Source organism: Hipposideros armiger, unplaced genomic scaffold, assembly GCF_001890085.2.
Source record: "Hipposideros armiger isolate ML-2016 unplaced genomic scaffold, ASM189008v1 scaffold_1043, whole genome shotgun sequence".
NCBI classification, from domain to species: domain Eukaryota; kingdom Metazoa; phylum Chordata; class Mammalia; order Chiroptera; family Hipposideridae; genus Hipposideros; species Hipposideros armiger.
In genome coordinates this window covers 86166-112568 of record NW_017732393.1, presented here as the reverse complement: position 1 = coordinate 112568, position 26403 = coordinate 86166, and the positions used below count along the sequence as shown (strand labels likewise).

The 26403-nt window shown below is 40.5% G+C and overlaps 1 protein-coding gene across 4 annotated transcripts; it reads left to right on the top strand.

The window, feature by feature from the left end:
- The first annotated feature begins 14770 nt into the window (after positions 1 to 14770).
- Positions 14771 to 16608, top strand: TCEAL9 (transcription elongation factor A like 9). Of its 4 annotated transcripts, none has more exons than XM_019631722.1 (3): positions 14771 to 14910; positions 15408 to 15473; positions 15875 to 16608. In XM_019631722.1, exon 3 carries the CDS (start codon positions 15937 to 15939, stop codon positions 16246 to 16248), a length of 312 nt encoding a protein of 103 aa, XP_019487267.1. In that variant the 5' UTR covers positions 14771 to 14910; positions 15408 to 15473; positions 15875 to 15936; the 3' UTR covers positions 16249 to 16608. The 4 variants fall into 4 exon arrangements, with proteins under 4 accessions (XP_019487267.1, XP_019487266.1, XP_019487268.1 ...); XM_019631721.1 differs by having other exon boundaries at positions 15872 to 16608; XM_019631723.1 differs by lacking the exon at positions 15408 to 15473 and adding an exon at positions 15211 to 15296 and having other exon boundaries at positions 15872 to 16608.
- The last annotated feature ends 9795 nt before the right edge of the window (positions 16609 to 26403 follow it).

The window sequence follows — 26403 nt, the reverse complement described above, 5'->3', positions numbered from 1 at the left end:
AGGTAAGCGAAAGAACTGAATGCTTGGTGAAAAGATCAGGACCGAGGACAGAGGCCCTACTATGCACCTTTCTAGATTCAAGAGCCCAGTTTATCAAACGGTTTTGTAAATTCTATTTTTCCTAACTGAGAGGACTTGTGTGCCCTCCACGGGGGCTCCAGCTGGAGCTCCTCCCAGCCGCTCGCTTCTCGCCTCCCTCCTCTGGAGCTCTCCATTTTTCCTGTAGATCCTTCCCCAAGCCTATGCATGCACTGAAAGAAAGGAGACCCTCGGACTGGCCTCTGTTGCCGCCCCCCACCAGTCCTTCACACTGACCTGTGCCTATGCTTGTTATCTCCTCTTCCCCCTCCTCCCCTTCGTCCTCGTCCTCGTCCTCCTCCTCTTCTTCCTCATTCTCGCCGAGAGGGGCACAGCCGTGACCCACCGACCCCTCAGACCTGCTGACAGGGTGGGGGAAGTGGGGGCTGCTGCAGCTAAGAACTCAGTGCAGTCCCGCCCCGGATCTCCCAGCACCATGTATCCCAACTTTATAGCTCCTATCCTCCCTTTCTCCAAAGCCATCTTCAGCCTCTGGTACTCCTTGTCTTTTAAATACTCACAATGATGGAAGAGAGAGGACTATTTGAAATAGAACTTTCACTCTCTGTGTCTCTCAGTCCTTGTCCTGTGATTATTTTCCACACCCCTATTACCAAAATGTTTTGCACCAAAATGGACATGGGACATGGGGAGCGGGGCTTGTATGAGTAGAAAGCTTTCCAGCATATACCCATATACCATATTCATACACTGCTTGCCCCAGACCATCCAAGATGGATGTAAGGAAGGTGTGTCAAGAACACAGACTGATCCACTTGAGGTTTCTACCCTCAGCTGCCAGCCATTCTGGTGCCCAGGTTACCCTAGGCTGCTCCAGTTGGAACACAAGCCTATGGCATTCCCGCAAAATTGTTTTTCCTTCATCCCTTGACCAGAAGTTTTTCCTCCTCTGCAGCGAGTCATTAGGGGATACAAAAGACAGGAAGAAAGGGATTTGGGTCCAGAAAGACTCCTCTTATATGGGATTTGGTTTCAGGTAGACTCCCGTTATGTGACCCATGTCACAGGGGAGTTCAGGCTCCCAATCCTCCTTCCCACACAAGCAGGGCAGCAGGAACCCTCAACCCCTCTCCCTCCGGTCACCTGGCACTGGAAGGAATGTCTCTTTTTCCACTTTGGCATTTTAGGAGACCCGCTATAGTATTTGGCTGTCTCTAATCATCTGGGAGAGGCAGCATTTTCTTGTGGCATTATTGTCCACTTACAATTCTTGTGGAATTAGCCCTTTCCTCTAGTCTAACCCCCCTCCCCCCAACCTACTCCTTACCCCACCTCCTTTGCCTATAGTCATTGTTTTTCCCCTGAGGCCCTTACCTGCACCTTCAAGGCCACAATGCTAGGTATGTCCGGAAAGGAGGCTGGGAGTGGAAAGTCAAACATTAACTTTTTCTATGTACTTTTCTGTTCCAATTTTAAAACTTACAATGCTTTCTTTTTGCATTACAGAAATATAATATTTAACAGTTTAGGAAGAGGAAGAGAATGGGTACTTATTCACAAGATTTTTCTTTTCATTGGGGTGCCTTATTATTTGGCTAAATTGACATATATCAAATAGAAAATATTTTCCATCAGCTACAAAAAAAGAGCAAGTTTTTAAACATGCTAGTTATTCACACCATTTAAGACATACTCTTTGGGGAGAAAAGTAATTTACAATAAAACTAAGATTTTTCTACTACATAGGAAATTCTTCATAACCTGGTCATGTTTCTATGTATCAATTAGAGAATGTTTCAAATTATTCTTCCCAAATAGCTTTAAAAAAAACCAGGCTAATTAATTTAGTTTGAAATTCTTAAACCTAAATTTTCCTAAAACAAATCAACATTTTACATTTTCATTAACTTAATCCTAGTAGAGCCTAATAAGTATCTCATTTTTGTCCTGTTTTAGAAAAATGATCTATTTTTTCCACTTCTGGGAATTTTTAATCTTCATAAATAGTTGTTCTGTTAGAAGAATGCAGCCTGCTAAGCCTCACTTCTGGCCTCCTTATCTCCAGGGAACCCAAGAGGAGCCTCGTCTGGCTGCAGGGTTGCTGCCTGCCATTCCATCCCTACCCTGGTGGCCCCTCAGCCAAGCTTAGTCCAGTGTCCAAGGAACTCTCACCCACTAATCATTTTAATCCTCCTAGACCAGGTGTTCTCAACTGTGAAAATCGGTGGACAGTCTGAAATTGTATGCAAGTTTGTACATGTTTGGGGCTAATGGGTACATGCACTTTTGTGGGAAGACGGTTTGTACCTTAGGAACCTGAGAAAACCTGATACATGAGCACAGTGACATTATGAGGAAGCTACTTAATGGCAGAGCTCTACAATGCTCAGGTCCTGGTGCCTAGAGATCCATTAGAAACCAAAGGTCAGTGTTCAGATTCATTTAAGATCATAGTCTTCTTTACTGCCTCATAAATTCTCACCATGGATCCATAGATCCTGCCTCAGCTGAGCTAGCCTAAGTCTCTATTCCTTACAACCAATGAGACTAACTGAAACAATGGTTATCTGTAATAAAATATTCCTAAAAACTCTAAAAAGTAACAGTTGATTTTCCTTTAAAAAATCAACAAAATCAACAATATCACAGCCTGAAAACTGGTGAAAGACATCAATAGGGTATTGACTGAAGAAGACATCTATATGGAGAATAAGTATGAGCTATTCAGTCTCACTAGTGGTCAAAATATACAAATTAAAATGCCAAGGTACTCTTATTCACCTGTCAAATTGGGGAATATTTTAAAAATCATACTATCCATTTTATATGAAGTCATTCACATGGCAAAAAAATTATAAGAAGGCTGGCCGAGTGGCACGTTGGTTAAGAGCTGGCTTGGGACGCCAGCTCTGAGCAGCAGGGCCCTGGTTCAGATCCCACATGAGGGCCAGTGACGCTGCACCCTCTACAGCTAAGATGGTGAACAACAGCTCGACCTGGAGCTGGGCTGCCGTGCGTCACCAGCGACGGCGTAGGCTGCAGTGAAGCTGCAGCGGGCTGCCATAAACTACCGTGTGTAGCCAGCAGCCAACGTGAGCGGTCGGCAGCCGATGTGAGCTGCCAAGAGACGACGTGAGTGGCTGTCCAAAGGCCAGCAACCAATCTGCCTCACCCAGGAGGAGCGCAATGATAATACCAACATGGGCCAGTGGAGCAGCATCTTCCACAATGGGAGTGAAGAACAAAAGGACAGCAACTTGTCTGTTCCCCTCCCCCAATTCCCCCAATAAAATCTTTTTAAAAATAAATTATAAGATTTTTCAGACTTTTAGACCAAAAAGTGAAAGCAATTTCACTCTTAGAAATTTTCCCTTAGGAATAATTAAGGTTGTGTGCAAAGATTTTAGTGATGGCTTACACCCTAAATATTAAACAGTAGGGAATTGACTATAAATCACTGTTAATTTTTGCATGATGAAGTACAATATTTAATAAAATAGAAATATTTAAACTGCATTGTTACATAAAATATATATATATATATATATATATATATAAATAGTCTCCTCCATCCAACTCAAAAGCAAGGCAGCAAGAAGTAGTGTCTCCTCCTTTGTCTCTTAATACTGAATCTAGGACATACATATTTCTATTTCAAAATTGTATATATTTATATATGTATTATGTATTATTTATATATAATTGTATTATATATACTGGGGGTGCCATAAAATGTATACACATTTAAAGAGATGTTATCTATGTATTACTTGCTTCGCCGTAATCAGAAGTGCCTGGACACTGATGGTAACCACTTTGAGCACCTCTTGTAATTTCAGAAGTCAAACGTGACTTGTATTCATCTTTTGTTATTGGTATATATTGAGTAGTACTATTTTAATACAGTTTTTGCCTTTCTTAAAATGTGTATACATTTTTTGGGCACCCTCTGTATGTATAGTGACAACAGTGAATGAAGTGTGGGTTATTTTTTAAACATGTATTTCTTTTGCTCTGTTTATGTAATTCAGGTTACTGCAGAAAATTTGGAAAATATACAAAAATTATAGACAATTTTTTAAATTATTATTTTTATTGTGAAATACACATTTTTTTAGAATTAGTTTCAGCTGTACAACACAGTGCAATAGTTATACTTTTTACCCCTTGAGGTGACAACCCCCCCTCCCCCAGTCCACTGCCCCACTTCCCCCCTCAAATCATACATATCTATTACAATTCCCTTGACTCCACTCCCACACTATACTCCACGTCCCATGACTATATATGTATTCAATTATAGTTGACATACAATATTATACAACAGGTGTACAGTGCAGTCATCAAGCATCTACCCTATCCGTGATGCGGTCTCCCTACCAAGACATCTGACCATCTGACACCCTACAATTATTTACAACATTATTAATTATATTCCTTGAACTGTCTTTCATGTCCCTGTGGCAATATTGTAGTTATGTATTGATGCTGTCTAATCCCTTCCCCTTCTCCCTCATCCCCACCCCCTCCCAACTAGCAGCCATCAGTTGTTCCTCTGTATCTCTGAGACCATTTCTGTTTACTTTGCTTGTCCATTCAGTTTTATAGATTCCACATATAAGTGAAATCATATGGTATTTGTCTTTCCCCAACTGACTAGACAATTTTTTTAAAACTCCATAGTCTCATAAAACTTCTAAGCATGTATAAATTTAAATACTTTTGTATGCTTTCCCCCCCACTAATATTACAACTATGTTAATATGCTGTGAAATAGGGTTCTAAATATTTCAAAGGTAAATTTTATTAAGTGGGACTCACTTTATATGCTTACTTTAGAATCCAGCCTCGACTCAAGATGTAATTGCACTGCACTCACATTTCCAATCAGGAATGATAATTGAGAAGGAAGGTCTGGAAGGGACATGGATTTGGGTTGACAATACCTAGCAAGTTTCTAATTATTTGTTGAATGAATAAGTGGATGAAATTTATGTTTGAGTCATCAAATTAAATTGACTGTAAATTCTTTAGGGTTTTCTTCCCTTCTATATGTATTTTTAAATATAACTAGGATAATTTTTTACACATTGTTTTATAAACTGCTTTTTAAAAAAGATTTTATTGGGAAATTGGGAGAGGGGAACAGCTTTGGGGAATCGGGGAAGGGGGCCAGACAAGTTGCTGTCTTTTGGTTCTTCAGTCTAGCTGTGGAGGACGTCACTTCACAGGCCCATGTTGGTATTGCGATCATTGCGCTCTTCCCGGCTGAGGCAGATTGTTCGCCAGCCTTTGGATGGCCACTCATGGTGGCTCACAGAGCCCACTGCAGCAGGGGCTGCAGCCTACACTGTGACTGGCCACTCACGGCAGCCCAGCTCCAGGTCGAGCTGTTTTTCACGATCTTAGCTGTAGAGGACGCAGTGTCACTGGCCCTGTGGGATCCGAACCGGCGGTCCTGCTGCTCAGAGCTTGCGCTCCCAAGCCTACTATTAACCAACTGAGCCACTCGGCCAGCCCCTGCTTTTAAATAATAATATGTATTGTCTTTATTTGCAAAAGTAAAACATTTTCACTGGAAAAAAGGTCAAGGAACTATAGATGAATGCCACTTGTCAAGCAGAGCCAGAAATACAATCCTTTCTTTTTTTATTCATTTACATTTATAAAAAAATTGAATTGATAACTAAGACTATTTTATAACCTGCTTAAAATATTACATAACTGTCAACAATGTTACTTTTCTCAGCAAAAAGTGCCCTAGAAGAAAACATTTCTCACCGGGTAAAATTTAGGAAAAAGAAACCTCCTTTCCTGTCTGTGTATCACTTGTCCTACAGCTTGACTATCTCAAACTGTGATTGGAGGGAGACATAGTCAGAGCTTAGGGAGGAGAATTTCATTTTAATGCATACTAGTCACAAACAGGCCAAGAGAAGCAAATGTGAAGCATTCAACCATTGCAAGGACCCCCAAACCTCAAAGAGGTAGTGGAGGCCTTAAATCAGATCCTGCTCAGCTACAGAGAAGTATATATACAAAATATGTGTCATAAAATAAGATCATATACTGTTTGCAGACAATTCTTTATTGTAGAAGCTACACATACCCACTGAAAAGATGTAGAAGTTTGTACAAAGAAGCATATAAAAGAATATATAACTCACCCATAATAAGCCCACCAACCATCCAGCCATACCCACTTCTAATGTTTTGGTGTATATTATTCCATAATATTTTCTATGCATGCATGCATATAAATATCTACATGTATATTATTTTTAAAAATTTGATCCTTGGCAGGTTACTGTTTATAACTTCTTTTCATGTGCCAATATATTATAAAACAGTGTCATTTCATTAAAGATAGGACTGCTTTTTATATTTGTCAGACATTTTATTTCTTCTACATGTTTTCAAAGTTTTATCTCAATCATTTTTCTGAATATTATGAATTAATATATGCCCATTAAAGATAAAATTTAAATATATAAATGCAACATTTAGAAAATAAAAATTCCCTTTATATTGAATACTCATTTCAAATACATCCTATGGGAATAGTTAAGTTTATATTCATTCAAATTTCTAATATGATATAGAAATACAGTAAGGCCCTGCAGTAACTTGGTACTGGATAGAACATGATTTGTGATGGGGCCTGGAGATGGAGGAAAATAGAAAGATGATGATTAAGCTAAAGTGCTGAATAAACAACTGTTATGAGGTGGCATCAGAACACAGCTGAGTCCCCTCTGGAATTGGGTTGTGTAGCGAGTCTACCAAATATGCTCACATCAGTCTTTCCATTCAATAACCCAAAGTTTTACAGGAATAAATTGTGTAGACTTCACTTACTACGTTTTAGTGAAATTTCATTATATTCTCATATTTTAAATACATAAAAATAGATATATGTATGCTGTGACAAAATGTATTAACTTTCAATTTGTCTTTTTCTTAACAATATACGTGTATGATGGGCACTTTTTCATGTGAGTAAATATAACTCCACATCATTATTTTTTCATCACTGTGTAGTATTACATTGTATGAATGATCAAACTTTTCTTAAAACTTAAAATATCCCTTTTAGGAATATTCAAGGTTTTTACTTTAAAAAGAAAATCTGTTACCACAACTAAAGAATGACCATTTTTGACATGGGAGTGCTTCTGCATGATAAATCACTAGAAGAGGAATTAATGTGTCCAAAAGCACATATATTTTAAAGTTTGATATTACCAAAATGACCTCCAAAAAATATATTTTACTCCTGGTTTTTTTTTGCATTTTGCTTGTATTTTCATTTATTTATTATTTATATTGAGGTATCATTGACTTATAACATTTTATTAGTTTCAGGTGTACAAAGTAATGATTTGATATTTGTGTGTATTGCAAAATGATCACCACAATAAGTCTAGTTAACATCTATATGCCCTTTTATATTCTCAAAGTGCATATGACTGTTTTTCCATATCCTCACCAACTGTGAGTATAATCAATATTTTTCATCTTTTCTAATTGCATAGGTGAAAAATTAACTCTCACTTTTGTTCTCAATAGATCTCATTTTAATGTTTTCTTAGACATCTATGATATGGTTGTTGCATAATTAATTTAACCTGTTTCCCATTCTAAGACATTTAAATTTCTTCTTAATTGTTTCTACTATGAGGAATTGTGTTGAATAGCCTAGTAGTCATTTTCCATTTATAAATGGTACATACCGTTTTTGGTGCAGTTTGAATTGTTTTAACAGAATTATAAGTTTGCCTTTTTTATCCTGTAGCATAATCATCTGGGAGAATTCTCAGTCTATGAGAACGTGTACATACATCTGTGAATATGCATATGCATGTATACATGCTCGGATGCCTATCTACTATTTCTTAGAACAATTCTCTCTTTCCTTCTGCCCTTTCATGGTTGCACTTCACTTGTGGCCTCTCTTTGCATATTCAGGTCCAAGTCAAAGGATTGATACTAGGAATTCAGGTCTACGGACTTTGTTGTAGTAAATCGATGTGACTGCTATTAAGTATGTTTCTAGGATGTATACCTAAGAATGGGCTTATAGATTAAAAAATAATGCGTATTTTAAGTACCTAGCAATTGCCTATGTACTATCCAGGAAGATTGACTGATTCAGATTCCATGGCCTAGAGATAAGTGAGAAAACCTTTGGGGGTAGTGCAGAACATGTCTAAAAAAAGTTTGCATTGAACCTGCTTTCAGATGACAGCCATTGTCAATAGACTTAAGCACCCCTAAGGAGGAGCCAGTAGACTTCTACCAGGCAAGGCAGCATGAGACAAGCCAGGGTAATGTTAAGGACACAGGGCCTCGGTTCAGTCAGATTGGTCTCCTCTTTCCTTCCCATCATCCATCTATGTCCTGCCTACCCTCTGAGGCCCAGGTCAAGGTCTTTTTCCTTGTTGAGGCTGTCTCTTACTAACTGGCTAACTGGCTATTGCCTTCTCTGAGCTCCTGTTATCCTAACAATCTAACTTTTCCTTCAGCTCTTTCTCCGAATGGCTTCATGTGAAGGTGGCTCTGTCTTTGCAGTTATATTATCTATTCCTTCCCTAGGGTGAACCCACAAGGGATGTGGCCCACTTTCAGAAGGACAGACCTAAAGAGGCACAAGCAGACCTTGGATTTGGTCTCCAGGTCCTTTGGGCAGAATATTCTGGGATCCTACATATCTAGAATGTGGTCTACAAAGAAAAAGGTGAAGGCTCCAAGTAGGAACATCTTACCTCATTGACTCTTCACTACCTGGGGGAGAAGGCCTCGAGAGGAGGGCCAGATACCGACCCTCTAAAAGTGGGGCCTCAAAAAGAGGCTTTTTCGGCTCAGATCTAAGGAGATAATGTCTTGGGGCATATTGCTTAAACACTCCATTTAGTTTCTCCATATACAAAATGGAAATGAAAATATCTTCCTTGTAATTGTCGTCAGGAATATAAAATGAGATAATGGCAGCAAAGCACCTGTCTCTTTCCAGGACATTGTAAAAATTTCTGGAACCATTTCCATCAAGCTGTTACCGGCCAAGAGAGTGCTCCCCGCTGCCCCACCAAGACTTATAAAGTTTCTTTCCTATAGAAATGTTAAGTCTCCTCCCTAGTTTCTTAGTTCCTTAGCCCCTGGCTTTGATTACTCTTCTTATCAGTCTGTGAATCCTAAGCTAAAGATTGCTCCTAGCCTGAATCCTAGAATTCTCCTATCCCCCTGCTTCTTGATTGCTTTGTAAATCAGTTTCTGAATCCTAAACAATAGAAGTGCCCCACCCCTGCTTCAGGTAACTAGTTAAAAGTCTGTGACTTCCTAATATCCCCCAGGCCAGTAAACTGAATGCCAAACCCATTCTGGGCCCAGACAACTGACACCACCTGAGTGACAGGCTGAATGGCCACAGGCTTCATGAGAGCTAACAGATTTATTAATTAAAATTTTTTTTTCTTCATTCAGGGACCTTGGGGATAGAGAGGATACCCCAACAAGATTGCCAGTCACAACCAAAGAAGCCAACATGATCTTCCAGGTAGAGCTCGAGACCCCTTCCTCTCATCTGTGATCAGCTAGGGTGAGAGTTCCGTGAATCCCCCAATAAGAAGGGACAACTCTATGCCCCTGCCCAGCAGGAAGCAGATACAGAAGAAAATACCTCCTGTCCCTCAACTTCCCATAGAGATTTTATGGGGATCACTGTCTCTCAAGGGGAAAACTAGGCAGGCAGTTAGAGGCAGGCATTGGGTCTCTGCATTCCTGCAAGCCCCACAGGATGTGACTGCCCGGTGACCTCCCCTCTCAACCCAAAACTTCTTTTCATTGTAATTATCTACCCCTGAAACAAATGGGTGCAAAATACCCAACTAGATCAGACCAGTCACTCCCACCTGCACAACACCTCTTGTCAATCACAGGTGTCAATCAAGTGGTCCCACACCCTTAGGGGAACAGCCCATTCTAGAGAAGGGCTAAAAACCCCAAGTCCTTAGAAGTCTGCCCTTTTATCCTTTTTTTGGACGCCCTGCTCTCTTGACTGCGTCTTCCTTTTTGAGCCCTTTGAGCCTCGCCTTTGCACGTGGCCTGCTCCAAACTCTTTGGAATGTAATTTATCTTCTAATATTGGGCCCTTGAGCCATTCTCTACTGCTTGGGCCTACTTCTACTTCTTTGAAATGTACTATCTCTTTGAATAAACTACTTTTTCAGTACTTTACTCCAGCATCTCATTCAATTCTTTGCTTGAGTTGCCAAGGACCTGGACTTTGCTCCGAGAAGGGCCCACTTTCTGACAACAAAGCTGGAGAAAAACAGCTACCATTTAGGACGTTTCAATCTTCTTAAGCGTCCTGGGGTAGAATTAACCCCTGGTCATTCACAAATGGTGAAAGGATTCACAGACTCAGAAAAGTAAGAGAGCAGGCCGGCTGGGTGGCACAGTTGGTGAGAGCGCGAGCTCTGAGCAACAGCGTCGCCAGTTCAATTCCCACATGGGCCAGTGAGCTGCGCCTGAGCTGAGATGCAGTTGAGCTGCCAACAGGCGGCCAGATGGCTCAGCTGGTGAGAGCATGTGCTCTTAATAAGATTGCCGGTTGGACCCTCGCATGGGATGGTGGGCTGCGCACCATCCCCTCCTGCCCCCGCAACTAGATTGAAAATGGCAGCTGGACTTGGAACTGAGCTGTGCCCTCCACAACTAAGATTGAAGGACATCTTGACATGGAGCTGATGGGTCCTGGAAAAACACAATGTTCCCCTTCCCCAATTCCCTAACACTGTTCCCTTCCCCAACTCCCCAATAAAATCTTAAAAAAAAAAGTAGGAAAGCAAAGAAAGCTTTATTGAAGTTTGGGCAGAGAGAATGTCTGTGGCAGTGTCTAAAGATGATGTCTGTCCCAGGTAATAAGGAGAGAAACACTGGCAGGGGTGGGAGGGATCACTGGGGGCAGAGTCTTGAAGTGAACGAACAGCTGCTGAGACGAAGGGGTAAGAGAAATACTGGCAAACAGGAGTTTGCCAGGGCAGAGTCTTAGAGTGGACAGCTACACCAAACTTCAGGTTAGCTTTTTATTACACAGGAAAAGGGGGAGTCAGTCAGGCAGGTCTGAGAGCTGACATCGTTTCCTGGGGTCTGGTCTGTTTTAAGATAATGTTATCTCCAGACTCCGGAGTTGGACTCGGCAATCGCAGCCTGGAACTTTATGTGTCACCAGTAAAAACTGCAAGGGAGTTGTAAATTCGATTCCAGTGTCCAGACTCCTGAGGATTAAGAAATTGTTCTTTAGGGTTAGGATTCTGTTAATTAAATAGATTCACAAGGTATGGGTGGCCTTGAGAAAGTGAACAAAACAGAGTTCTTAAGTTAATCAATGAGGGGAGAAACAAAGAGGAAACCGTTAATGTCAGGATGGATCTAACTGCAAACTCACTATGTTTAACTACAGGTGACTAGATAGCCAGCTTTGTGGTGAGTCAAACTGCAAACTACCTAAGTCTAACTGCGTTATTGATTTACCGAATTTCACCCTTACACTAAGGGCAATATATTCAACTGTTTTACTAATCACATGCTTCTTTCTAAAGTTGAGAGCTTACTTGTGCTTTTCTGTTTTAGAGGTAACAGGGAGAGTAATTTACTAAGGGTCACACAGTCAGTTTGTAACTGAAATGCTTGGCCACTGCATCTTGTTCAAGCCAGCTTTGTTCCCACTGCCTTCAGGTTAATAGCTTCTTGCAAATAGGCATGCTAATCATTGGAAGAATTCTGCTTGAGATGTGTAGTTTACAAAAACAGTCCCTTACCAGAGTGTGACTCTCCTGAGGAGATAAGGGAAGTATGTATTGTTTATCAAAGATTTGCAGGAACCTCGAGAGGGGACTCACATAATCTATGGCCAACAGACTAGATCTTCCCCGACCCCAGTTGGGGCCTAGCTGTCTTGCAGTCATCTTTCACCTCTTGCCCCTCCCGTTTCCCCTTCCCTTGACATGAAAGAAGCCTGAACTCTAATTTAAGATGGATTTGAGGATTAGGTCTCTCATCTTCTCAGTTGGTGTCTACTCTATCAAAAAACCTTTTCTTACTCCAAACTCTGACATTTTGAGTTTTGGCCTTTCGAAGTGTCAGGCACACGTACTTTGGACAGGTAACAAATTCTAGATCTGGCACTGGGACTAACATCTCCTGTCTCTCACCCAAACCATTATATCTTGAGTTTTCTGATGCTCAAATACACATGCTTCCCAGAAGATAAAATAATGTGACAGAAGAGCAAGTGAAACAAAATGAGAAACAGTCAGGTTTCTTTTTTTCTTTCCACATAATCCATTGAGGTTTTTATTCTGCCTCACAAAGAGGCACCGAAACTTAAACAAAACAAAAATGTATCTCCTGTTATTTTTCAAATGTTACCTCTGAGAGCTATGCAATTGTTATTGTCAAATTTGTGATTTTTACCAAAGAATGAGGTAAGGTTGAAAGGTAAAAATATTCATTGAAGATTTTATAAGAGTCAAATGCTTTGCACCAAGTATTATCATTTAGAATTCCGAACAATTATGAGGTGTATGTTATTACTTCCGTTACCGACCAACCAAGTGCCCCTGCCCACACTGCCAAAGACTTAAGTTTTCTTTACTATAGAAATGTTAAGTATAGAAATGTTAAGTCTCGGGCCGGCCGAGTGGCTCAGTTGGTTAAGAGCTCGCTCAAGAGTTTGAGTTCTGAGCAACAGTGGTTCGAGTCCAGCCCAAGCTGAGCAGCCGCTGAACTGCCAACAGGTAGCAGGATGGCTCAGCTAAAAAAATATATATATATATACTAGAAATGTTAAGTCTCCTCCATAGTTTCTTAGTTCCTTAGCCCCTGGCTTTGATTACTCTTCTTATCAGTCTGTGAATACTAGGCTAAAGATTGCTCCTAGCCTGAATCCTAGAATTATCTTATCCCCCTGCTTCTTGATTGCTTTGTAAATCAGTTTCTGTATCCTAAACAATAGAAGTCCCCCACCCCTGCTTCAGGAAACTACTTGAAAAGCCTGTGACTTCCTAATATCCCCCCAGGCCAGTAAGATAAATGTCAAACCCATTCTGGGCCCAGATAACTGACACCACCTGAGTAACAGGTTGAATGGCCATAGGCTTCATGAGAGCTAACAGATTTATTAATTAAAATCTATTTCTCCTCATTCAGGGACCTTGGGGATACAGAGGATACCCCAACAAGATTGCCAGTCAAAACCAAAGAAGCCAACACGGTCTTCCAGGCAGATCTCGAGACCCCTTCCTCTCATCTGTGATCAGCTAGGGTGAGAGTTCCGTGAATCCCCCAATAAGAAGGGACAACTCTATGCCCCTGCCCAGCAGGAAGCAGATACAGAAGAAAATACCTCCTGTCCCTCAACTTCCCATAGAGATTTTATGGGGATCGCTGTCTCTCAAGGGGAAAACCAGGCAGGCATTTAGAGGCAGGCATTGGGTCTCTGCATTCCTGCACGTCCCACAGGATGTGACTGCCCGGTGACCTCCCCTCTCCACCCAAAACTTCTTTTCATTGTAACTATCTACCCCTGAAACAAATGGGTGCAAAATACCCAACTAGATCAGACCAGTCACTCGCACCTGCACAACACCTTTTGTCAATCACAGGTGCCAATCAAGTAGTCCCACGCCCTTAGGGCAACAGCCCATTCTAGAGTAGGGCTAAAAACCCCAAGTCCTTAGAAGTCCGCCCTTTTTTCCTTTTTCGGGTCGCCCTGCTCTCTGGACTGCTTCTTCCTTTTTGAGCCCTTTGAGCCTCGCCTTTGCACGTGGCCTGCTTCAAACTCTTTGGAATGTAATTTATCTTCTAATAATGGGCCCTTGAGCCATTCTCTACTGCTTGGGCCTACTTCTATTTCTTTGAAATGTACTATCTCTTCGAATAAACTACTTTTTCAGTACTTTACTCCAGCATCTCGTTCAATTCTTTGCTCGAGTTGCCAAGGACCTGGACTTTGTGCCGAGAGAGCCCATTTTCCGACAACACTTCCAGATGAGGAAACAATTGATGATTCTACAGGTAGCACAGCTTCTTGACAAATATCATCACCAGGACTCTGGAGTCAAACATTACTGGGTTTTTTTTTTCCATTTTGAATCATTTTCCTCAAATGAAATCCTAATATAATTATAATACTTTTAAAGCACCATATGGCAGGCACCATTCTCAGGGCTGTATATGCATTAACTCATTCAACTATATTTTCTTTGTCTTTTCCGACTATTAAAAAAATGTTACTTTAAAAAAAGAATATAAAAGTATTAGGAATAAAGTTAAAACTACATTCAAAAATCTGATTCTTGCCCCAGACTTTTTTTTAAAAAAAACAACCGCTGCCAAACCAACCCTGCTCCACAATAGCCAAGGACCAGATTGTAGATGAAATGGAGGCTGGGGGAGGGGCGATGGCTGTAGCATTTCTTAATGCTGGGAGTGGAAGGCAGGAAGAGACAATTCTGAAAAGAAATAGAAAAGTTTAGTAGCTCCAAGAAAGATGTACCCCTCCCTACTAATCAGAGATGGGCAAATAAAAATTTTCCCTCTGGAATTCGTGACAACAAAAAAGACTGACAGGGTCAAACGTATAGGGGTGGGGCAGAGGGCGGGATTATCTCTGCCGCGTTTTTGGTGGGAGTGGAAACCGGGGACCCGAGCTCACTGGTGACGTTCATCTCACGTGACCAGGAGTCGACGTGTGCAGAAGTCCTGTTAGTCTGGTCCTTGTTCTCGCCTGGGTACCAGCTTCCTTCTGCAGCGCGACTGCGGGGCCTGAGGCCAGGGAAAGGAGAAAGCCAATCTGCCGGAATTTTGCAGGTTGGTGTTAAAATAAGTGCTGCTTGGGGATTTCTATGGTGGGGAGGCCTAGGGCAGAGACTTGCAGGAGTCCGGGTCAAGTCCACCTCCCCACCTCTGGGTCTGCAGGAAATAATGACCTTTAGGAAAGGGCCTAGGGGTCTCAGGAGGACAGGGAGACCTGTGATAGTTTAAAAATCATCATCTGCCATCTCAGACCGCTTTCCCAACACCTACTCTCCCCCCAATCCCCGCCTCAGTCTTAAAGATAGTTTGGAAATAATATCCTTTTCCTATTCCCTGTCTGATGGGAAATTCGAGCTAACTTGCACTGTGGAGAGGGAGAGAACCGGGGGAAACAGAAGGTGAGAAAGTTTCCATAACCAAGAACCTTAAAGAGGAAAAAGGTACGTGGTGCTGGTCACCAAGCACTTGCTCCTCCTCCCCTCCTCCACTCCCTTCTCCCTTTCCTCCCTCCCCCTCCTCCTCCCGTTTCTCGTTTGTCCGCGGATCTGCAGGTCTGTTGTTCATAGCACTGAGCAAGGCTAGAAAAGACGAGAAAGAAACTGACCGGGTCAATACAGGTAGGTGAGGAGTCTATTAAAAAGACGCCTGAGGAAGAGGTGGGCGAGGGCGGGACAGAAGTGTGGACCCCACTGTCTCGCCCTACCCCCAACCCGGAGTCTCCCAGACTACTCTGTTCTGGGAGGGTCTTGTGTTAAGTCTGTGCGGGGGCGGCGGGGTGGGGGATGGTTGAAGAGGGCTTTGGAAATGGTTGGAGGGAGTGACAAGAGAGCTGTGAGGCAGTGGAAAGTGGAGGTAAGAGGGGCCTCAGGGAAATTGCTAATTGAGTCTCCTGGGTGGATATTTGATGATAGCTCTGAATAAAAAAATTTTTAAAAAGTAAATGCTGAGACTTCTGTGCAGAGCACGGGTCCAATCACCAAGGCTTTGAATGACTTACCATCTCCTTGCTTTCTAGAAGTAATTGTATTCAAAGAGGAATAAGCAGAGAAAAAGGAGGGAAGGGAAGAAGAGAGACACAAGATGAAACCCTGTCAAACTGAAGGAAAACCAGAAAATGAGAGCGAACCAAAGCTTGAGGAAGAGCCAAAGCCTGAGGAAAAGCCAGAGGAGAAGGAAGAGCCAGAGGAGGAGGAAAAAACAGAAGGAACTTTTAGAGAAAGGCTGATTCAGTCTCTCCAGGAATTTAAAGAAGATATACACAACAGGCATTTAAGCAAGGATGATATGTTTAGAGAGGTGAATGAAATAGATGAGATAAGGAGAGTAAGAAACAAACTTATAGTGATGCGTTGGAAGGTTAATCGAAACCATCCTTACCCATATTTAATGTAGTTTACCTTGATTTTTATTCTTTCTGATATTAACATTGCCATATAGCTTTCTTTCGATTTGCATTTTCCTGATACATCTTTGTCCATTTTTCTACTTTTAACTTGTTGCTTGCTATTAGTGGTGTTAGATGCATCTCTTCTTATCTACATTCCCATTGTTTATCATATTTTGAACCAATCTCCAAGTCTCTGCCTTTTAATAGGAGAGCTTTACTCATTTGTACAAAAAGAAGATCCTGACAAGATATGAAATGAAAAAAACGTTATTAAGTAATATGTCAGTATCATATTTTTAAAAGGGAAGATTACATTTGTATATTACATATATGCACAGAAAAATGTGTGAAGGATGAAAGACAAAAAAATACAACCAGTGGTAAGATTATGAGTGATTTTTAAAATTCTGCTTATTTGTATTTTTCCTTATTTCTAGAATGTACACACATTATGTAAAAATAATAAAAGTTTTATAACAAAAAAAGTAACCAACAGCACTTATCAGTTTATTTCTAAAGGCACCGTGGCACTTGACATTTCTTGACAGAATTTTAGAAGCAAATGTGAAGGCCAAATTACCACTAGACCACCTAGCTAGAAGAGTGAATTTTACATCTTATCTGTAAAATAGAGATAATAACCATCTCTAAGGTATATTCTGAGGACCAAATAAGGATACGCCTGTGGGCTGTATCTGGCAGGTTTTTCTCCCCTATCTGCCCATGCAGGATCCCAACTTCCAAGAGATGTGTTTCAGCTGTTTGGGAGGGTGGAGAAAGTAGTTCTCACCTGTGCTTAAGAACAAATCCAGGCCAACTGTTAGGTGGGTGCCACCTTTATGTTCCTCTCCTGCTGTGCTGCCCAACCTCCCATCCTCCTCCCCTTGATACTACCATGTATATTGGATATTCCTGCCCCTTCATCTAGGTCCTATAAGTTTCAGACCCCTATTGTTGCGGATGCTTTGGACTTCTCAAATAGTGAAGCCCGACATATTTCTTCAGAACTCCCCCGTGGGCTGAATTCCCAGACTGACCTCTACGGAAGTGGGGAGAATGGCCATCTTCTCAATTTAGACATTTATGCAGGGCTGCTTGGGCCATGATATCTTACAGATACCTTGGCAGTTTCGCGATTTTAATCACAAGTCCCGTCTTTCCCATAAGACTATGGTTCTGTTTGTGGGGGTTGGACCAGAAGACAAGTCTGACTAACAGATATTATGCTTTAGTCAGTTGCTTCCCTGAGTCTAAAGAGTATGGTTTTATCTTCCCGACTCTCATTTCCATAGTGTAAGTGATCTCTCCCAGAAGACTAGTGCCAAACCCTCACCAGTTAAACAGATACTCCTGGACCTGTGTAAATTGTAAAGGGAGGCTCAAGTCAGATTTAGGGATATTCCTGTCTTTACCTGGAAACCTGAAAGTGCTATGTAAGACAGCATATCTACATCTAAATCTATGTATGTATAGATGGCTCGCAGTTGTGCCAGCTGTGTTAGTATTTTATTTTTCCTCTGTGCTTCTCTTTTTGGGGCAATTCATGTCTTTAGACTGTTGTTCAAGTTTGCAGCACCTTGACGGTTGCTGGTGGGGCTGCATTCCGGCTGGAGTGAGATGAGGGTCCAGGAGCTCACTGTGGCAGTTTTACAGACAGGACAAATCAATCCCCCTGGCACTCTGAGGGGTGGCGCTCAGGCGGGATGTGGAAGGGATCACCTCAACCACACTCCTCTCCAGAGTGATCTGACTTCGATTTCTCTGCCCCAGCCTGCAGCGGGCACCAGACCCTCCTAAGCTGATGGAATTGCTGTGCTGGACATACTTACCTGGGGGACAATGACTGTCATCATTACAGGTCAGAGCACTAGGCTTCCTTTCCCCCCTTTTTCCTTCACAAGCAGACTTCATGGGAAAGTTTTCTAGGGGAGGAGATAAGACATCAATATTCACTAACTAAAAACATTGGTTGCAATAGTCTTTGTCCCAGCCATGACTACTCTGGATATAATCAGCTAATTTGGGGTTACGATAGAAGTGCCTGGTGGTAGGTGGAGATGATTTTAGACAGTACAGAAACATTTTAAATTGTCATATCCATGTATTTATTTGAATGTGTAATAATGAATACTCTAAGGTAAATGTTGATAGTTTAGATTTAGGATGGTGTTATAAAGTTCCCTTTTGAAAAAAAATATTCAAATTAAATGAGTCAATTTGAAAACAAACATGAGATATAACAGTTAATATTAACAAAATAGCTTAGGTAGTATACTCATATGGCAAAAATCATCCTACTGGGAAACATTGCCTTAACATAACTGATTTAGGGATAATATCTGGAAACACCTGTCAAGAACTCTACAGGGCCAGCCGAGTGGTTCACTTGGTTAAGAGCCTAAGCTCTGAGCAACAGGGCTGCCGGTTTGATTCCCACATGGGCCAGTGAGCTGCACCCAAACTGAGCTGCCGCTGAGCTGCCAACAGGCGGCAAGATGGCTCAGCTGGTGAGAGCACGTGCTCCTAACAACAAGGTTGCTGGTTTGACTCCCTCATGGGATGGTGGGCTACGCCCACCCACAACGAAGATTAAACATGGCACTTTGAGCTGAGCGGCCGCAAGCTGCCTACGGGCGACCAGATGGCGACTGGACTTGGAGCTGAGGTAGCTGCGCCCTCCACAAATAAGACTAAAGGACAACTTGACTGTTTCCCTTCCCCATTCCTCAACACTGTTCCCCTCCCCCAATTCCCCAATAAAAGTCTTTAATAATAAAAAAAGAACTGTGCAGTATGAGATTTCACCCTACTTATAAGTTGACAAGTTAATCTACTACTATTTAATGGATACTTGCAGAAGACACAAATCCTGGGTCAGAGACAAAGGACATTATTACTCATAGCAAAAGCAGTAGCCAGAGCTTCATAGTGGTTTGTATCAATTCCCCATGACCCCCAAGTCCCATCATGGATGCCTGCACATGTAGTGCTTCGTGTTATAGGAAAGAAATCCTGAGTTTGGAGAATTCACCACTCTCATAGTAAGCATAAGCAAGCCTGCTCTGTGTCCAGGGAAAGACCTTACCTCATCCCTCAAAGTCGCTTGCTGCAGACATAACTCTGAAAAATGGCCTGCCTGTGTAGAGTAGTCAGAGACTTACCTCAGGATCCAAAGCAGATTACTTCTCCAACTAACAGTTTTCTCTGTGTAAGAAATCTTAATGTGAATGGCAAGCCTTTCTTAACAGCACAAATTTTGATTTCTAATTCCAAGTTAAATAAAGCAGATAATGCATTATACTGTAGAATGTAAACAGGGCATTTATAACTCTTTCTAGTTTTTACTTAAATACATAGAATTTTGAATGAATCCTAAATTGAACAGAAACATCAACTAAGAAACTAAAACTAAATAGTCTATAAGGAACTTTAAAGTTATGGTAACACATAGCTATCATGACGCAATAAATAAAAGACGTAGAGGAGCAAGACCAGTGGATGCACCAGAATGTTTATGAAAGGAGTAATCTTACACAAAATTTTGCACTGCAAAACTAACAGGAAAATGTGTGTGTTCAGAAGTCAGCCCCAGATCCCATATACATGCAATCACTGTTGCCTCTATAAAAGGAAAAGCGAAAAGCTGGTCTGTTCCCTCTATAAGGAAAGCTTAAGGTAGGGTAAGGGTTGAGGGAGCTGGGGTCCTCACATATTAACAGTATCTAAAAGCAGTTATTTGATATTCTGACACCAGCATTTTGCAAGAGCCTTAGCAAAAACAGTTGCATCATTTGATGGATAATTTAGTTGGCTATAGAGCATCTTTTCGTGTGTGTTTTACTTTGAGAAATGTCTATTCAAATATTTGCCTACAACCCCCTCCCCTTTTAATATTTTCAGTATAGTGTGGATAAAGAGTCTACCAGGGGTGCCAAAAAATGTATACACATGACTTGTATTCATCTTTTGTTATCAGTATATATTATTACAATTTTATTACAGATTTTCCTTTCTTAAAATGTGTATACATTTTTGGCACCCTCTGTATTTAAAGGAATGAGGTAGATCCATATGTACTACATGTTCATGCATTATTAAAAAGAAAAGTGAAGGACAAGAGGTACAGTATAATATATACACACACACATACATACACACCAACAAATATCAAGATGAAGTCCTTTAGTTTGCTAAAGGGAGGGATCTCGTCTTTTTAAGAGGCATTTTGATACCTCACCAGGCTTCCTGCTATCTAGTTGTTTAAGAAATAATTATTTTTAAACATTTCTCCTAATGGATAATTATATTATCCTTGCATTGTAACTGTCAAAATAGTTTCTTGGACTTACATTGAGTCTTTCTTCCCTTCCATGAACCTCGAGTCCTTTTCCAGACGTTATATCACTAACCTACTATTTAATAGAAAAGGGAAGTGAGGCTTAGAGAGATTAAGTGTCTTGCCTAAGGTCACCCAGCTATTAAATGGAATGCCTGCCTAAGGTAAAAACCCTTACTCCTAATCTCTGCTCTCCAACAGTTGGTATTTAATAAATAGTAACAACAACAACAACAACAACAACACCATCGTGCTGAATGAATTCCCATCATCTTTTCAAAGCTCTATCCCTTTCAAGTCCTCGTCTTGTTTCTCATGGCTTTCCCTGTCTGAAACATTCTCTCAACCGTTCCTCACACACTTAGCCTGGATAATTCCTACTCATCTATCCCATAATACATGCTATTTTTTTAGACAGTTTTATTGAGATTTAATTCATATACCATACAATTCACCCATTTGAAGTGTAAAATTTAGTGGTTTTTAGTATATTCACAGTTATGTGAAACTATCACCACAGTTAATTTTAGGACATTTTCAAGTAAAAAAGAAGCACTAGACCCTTAACTATGACTCCTCTCCCATACCTTTATTGTTCTAGCCCTAAACAAACACGAACCTATTTTCTGTCTCTATAGATTTCCCAGTCCTGGACATTTCATAAGAATGTGCTCATATAAGATGTAGTCTTTTGTGGTTAGTTTCTTTCACTAGCATGTTTTCAAGATTCATCCATTGTGTAGTATGTATTTCTTCATTACTTCTTATGGCTGAACAATATTCTATTGTATGGATTGGCCACCTTTTGTTTATCCATTAATCTATTGATGAATATTTGACCTATTTCCATCTTTTGCTTATTATGAAGAGTAGAGTTATGAATATTCATGTACAAGTTTTGTGAGGACATATGTTGTTATTTCTCTTGGATAGATACCTAGGAATTGAACTGTGAGGTCATACAGTAACTCTAGATGCTCAATCATTTCAGGAACTGCCATATTGTTTTCCAAACTGTCTGGCCATTTTAAATTCCCACTAGCAGTGTGTAAGAGTTCCAATTTCCCCATATCCTTGACAATGCTTTTTATTGTCTGACTTTCTGATTCCAACCATTTTAGCAGGGGTGAAGTGTTTTCATTTTCATTTTAATTTAATTTAGTTTTTGCCTTTTAACACTTTTATTTTTTTTTACTTGGTATTGAAGTGGTTTTGAAAGCATTCTGAAAGGAATTGCTTTGAATATGTAGATCAATTTGAGGAGTATTGCCATTTTAACAGTATTTAAAATTTCTATTTATGAACATGGGATATTTTTCCATTCAGTTGCATTTTCTTTAATTTCTTTCAGTATGGTTTGTAGTTTTCAGAGTATAAATTTTGTACTTTCCTTATTAAATTTATTGCTAAGTATTTTATTCTTTTTGATACTATTATAAGTAGAATTGTTTTCTTACTTTCCTTTTTAGATTATTCATTGCAAGCGTATAGAAATACAATTGATTTTTGTATAGTGATCTTGTATCCTGTGATCATGCTGAATTTGGTTTTTTTCAGTAATTTATTTTTTATTGTGAAACTAACATTTTTTTAATTAGTTTCAGCTGTACAACACAGTGCAATAGTTATATTTTTACTCCTCAAATTGACAAACCCCCTCCCCCAATCCACCGCTCCACTCCCCCCATATCATACATATTTATTACAGTTTTTAATTTTATTGGTTCGTAAATGGATTCCATAAGACTTTCTATATATAAGGTCATGTCATCTGTAAATTGAGATAGTTCTACTTCTTGTTTTTCCATCTGGATGCCTTTTATTTATTTATTTATTTATTTTTGCTTAATTGCTCTGGCTAGAAATTCCAGTGCAATGTTGAATGGAAGTGGTTGATTGTTCTATAATTTAGTTGTAATTTTGATGTGTTCACAGGATGAAGCAAACACAGAGTTTATCTACTCCACCATCTTGGATCCCACCCCATTTACTTTTACCTGATATGTGTCATTATATTTAAAGTCGATTTTTTGTTTTAGAGGTTGCTCCCACACTTCTGTGTTTTACCTCCCAAGAGCCCTATGGGGTTCTCACAGTGAGTATTGGAGAAAACCCCCTCATGTTTCTGGCAGGGGGAGGAGAAAGTAGCCATTTTTAAATATACTCAGAGCATCTGTTCTTTGTAATAAGGCCTTCTCTCAAGAGAAACTATTTTACCAAGAGCCTAACCTACTAGAGTTTCATCAGAGCCTAGCCAAGCTGGAAGAAGGAAAATATCCAACTCCAATTCCTCTAATCATCCTGTCCCACCTAAGTGAAGGTGAGGTGAGAGACTGAGAAGCACTTGTGAAGGTTACAGTCATGACCATATCCAGCTGTTAGGCTCCTCTAATTGCCAATTGATTTCTCTATTATTTTCAATAATGCCTTTGGACATTAATTGCTCTGCAGACTAATTCAGTCAAATTTGGGCTCCCTTGATGGAACAGTTCTAAAGGTCAGCGTTTGATATTTGTTTGAACCCAAGGAGGGAGAACTTCTCCCAGCCATCTCCTTCCCTGGCTCTTTGAAACAATATAGCCAGTTTACAGTTTACCAGTATCTTCATAAAATCCATGAATCACTTCACAATTGCCTCTACCACAACCACCACTGTTTTTAGAGCATCCTTGGCTTGAACTTCTCCATGCTCTGTTGCAAATAAAGTAACTTCCCCTGGGACGATGTTAGAACCTATGTTCTTTATGGCTGTCTTCTCTTCCCAGGTAAAATCTCTGAGCCAAAGCTCTGGATCTGGGGGTAGAGAAAATGGCACTCTTCTCTCTGAGTGACACTCTTGCTTTAGGCCTGATGTCTCAGTGGGGATAAGGAGGAAACAGCAGCCTGACGGCCTCTCAGCTTGCTTCACAGTGTGGAACCATACCTTACAAGGCAAGCCAAGAGTGATCAGGGCCCCAGTGTTCTCAGTGGTGCCGCACGCATGGGATAGTCTCCATTCCATCAGTGAGGCTGCTTGGAAGGAGAGAGCTCCCATCTTTGGACTGTACTCACCTGGAGCTTAACCTTGCAATCTAGTAGTTGGGGCAGAATGAGTAATGCTTAAGTCCTCTTTGCAAGAAGAAAGCCCCATGGCTGCGATCTGCAAGAAGAGGATACCCTTTGTTCTTGGCAGACAGAAGTGCAGTTTATGCCTCCCTGACCTGGGAATGAGGAGGGAGGGAAAGGTCTAGGTTCAAATACCACAGACTCTCGCTTTTCTTATGGAATTTTTATAAATTTTCTTGAATAGATGTTGATCCACGTGATATATGCCATTAAGACAATTTCCAGAGGTTTTAAATTGTTTTTGGTTTTTTTTTATAGTTTTCACCAGTTTCACTGGAGGTCAGATGCACAAAGCTCCTCACCCCACCATGCCAGAAATTGACCGCTTAGATATTACTTCTTCCTGGAAGATTTTACTGGCAACTGAGTTAAGTCCTCTTACTCAGTGCTCCAACTGCCCATTCAGTACTTACTACACTCCTTTTGATTTCATCCCATTAAACCATGAGCTCCATAAGAATGTGAAAGCTATAACTACCTTGTTCATTTTTATGCCTCCAGGGCCTTGCCTGGCACATACTATATGCTCAATAAATTATGATTGAACTGAAAGTATATTTCCTATACTTTTATTAAGTTGAAGGAGCTATGTCCTGGGAATCAGAACTGCTAAATATGGTACTGAGATTAAAAGGGCAGAGAGTGCCTAGCCCAGAAAAGGGCTCAAACAATAAATGGATAAATAAATGAATGAAATATAGATTTGGAGGCTTACTAACAAATGAAACTGAGTAGAGGTTAAGAGCATGGGCTTAGGAAATACTGGGTTGTCAGAAAAGTCATGACGTATTTTGTCTGTTTTTCACAGGTCATTTATTTATATAAAGAACAAAGATCAATCAATGATATATTGCCCATTTTGTTCAATAACCTTTTGCCAAGTTTCACTGAGCTTCATAATTCCTTGTTCATAGAAGGACCTGTCTTTATTTGTGAAAAACTGAACAAGGTGCTGATGATTTACAGTCTCATCTGAATTGAACGTTATACCGTGTAAAGAGTTTTGAAAAGAGTGAAACAAGTGAAAGTATGACAGTGCAAGGTCAGGCGAGGATGGTGGGTATGGCGACACATCCCATCCAAGCTCCAATAACTTTTGACGGGTGATCAAACTTCTGTGTGGTCTCGTGTTGTCGCAATGGAACACAACTCCTTTACAATTAACAAGCACTGGACGTTTCTGGATAATGGATTCATTCAAACTGTCCAACTGCCGAAAGTACACATTCAAATTGATTGTTTGGTTCCTTGGTAGGAGCTTGAAAAACACGACACCTTTAAAATCCCACCACACTTAGAGCATAACCTTCCTCTGATGAATGTCTGCTTTTGATGTCGTTTGAGGTGAATCATCACATCAGGACCAAGACCGTTAGCACACCACATTGTTGTAAACAATCCGCTCCTCATCACCAGTTATCAGTCTTTTCATAAAAGAATCATTTTCCTCAAGTTTAATGAGCATATTGCAGATGTTTATACGCGCCATCAAATAAGCTTTTTTGAGTTCATGCGGAACCCAAATATCGAGCTTGCTTACGTATCCCAGCTTCTTCAGGTGGTCGTGAATGCTTGAATGATGGATGTTCAATGTTTCTGCAATCTCTCGTGTCATGTAACGTGGGTTTGACTCGATCAACACCTTTATTTTGTCGTCATCAACCTCGGTGGGCCTCCCTGACCGAGGAGTGTCATTGAGATCAAAATCACCAGCACGGAATTTCGTGAACCATCGTTGACACTGATGTTCTTGTGGAGCATTGTCTTTGTACAACTTTTCACAAGCTTGACACACGTTCTTCCCTTTATGGAAGGAAAACAGTAAGCTATGTAAACTTTGTACAACTTTTCACAAGCTTGATACATGTTCTTCCCTTTATGGAAGGAAAACAATAAAATATGGGAAAAATGCACAGTTTGGTCTTCCATCTTCAACTTGTAAAATCTTCAAAACTCAACCGAATTGCTCAATTTTTTTTAGAATGAAAAAAATCAGCTGTCAAGTGACATAGCAATAACATAGATGCGAATGACTCTAGTACTTCCAAAAATGAACTAATGCCATCTGTTGCAAACATGCATCATGACTTTTCCGACAACCCAATAGAGTAAATGGGTTTAAATTACTGCTCTACCACTTCCCATTTGTTGCTTAGCCTCAGTGACCTGCAATTCTCTTATGTGTAAAATGAGGGATAATATTAGCACCTACCTCATAGGATTTGGGGAAGAGAAAATGCAATGATGAATATACATATATAAGCAATGCCTGACACATATCAGCATTTATATAAGTGCTATTTTATTTTCATCATTATGTATGTTTAAGAAAATTGAGATAAGTCTATAGATGCTGTTTCATAACCTGAATTTAAAAGATATTAATTTTTTTTCTTTCCACTTACAAAAATGATACATTTTCCTTGGAGACAATTTAAAACATAGAGGTAATCACCACCTGATGAGTAGCATTAGAAATGCATCTTTAATCTCAAAGATGAAGAAAACTAAATGGGAGGGGATGAGGGAGGAGCAGAGGCACCAAATCACGTATGGGGTCTAATTGTAAAATGTGGCACAAGATATTGTCATGATACTAGTGCCTGAGTCTGAGATTCCTGATAGGAAATGCAGCCCCAGATTCAGGAGATGGGGTAGGAGTGTAAAGGGGGGAGAAGGAAGGGAAGAGTGTGTGTGTGTGTGTGTGTGTGTGTGTGTG

What these genes read in the sequence shown, in the direction of transcription:
- TCEAL9 (XM_019631724.1), top strand. Translation starts at nt 15,937, where the DNA reads ATGAAACCCTGTCAAACTGAAGGAAAACCAGAAAATGAGAGCGAACCA.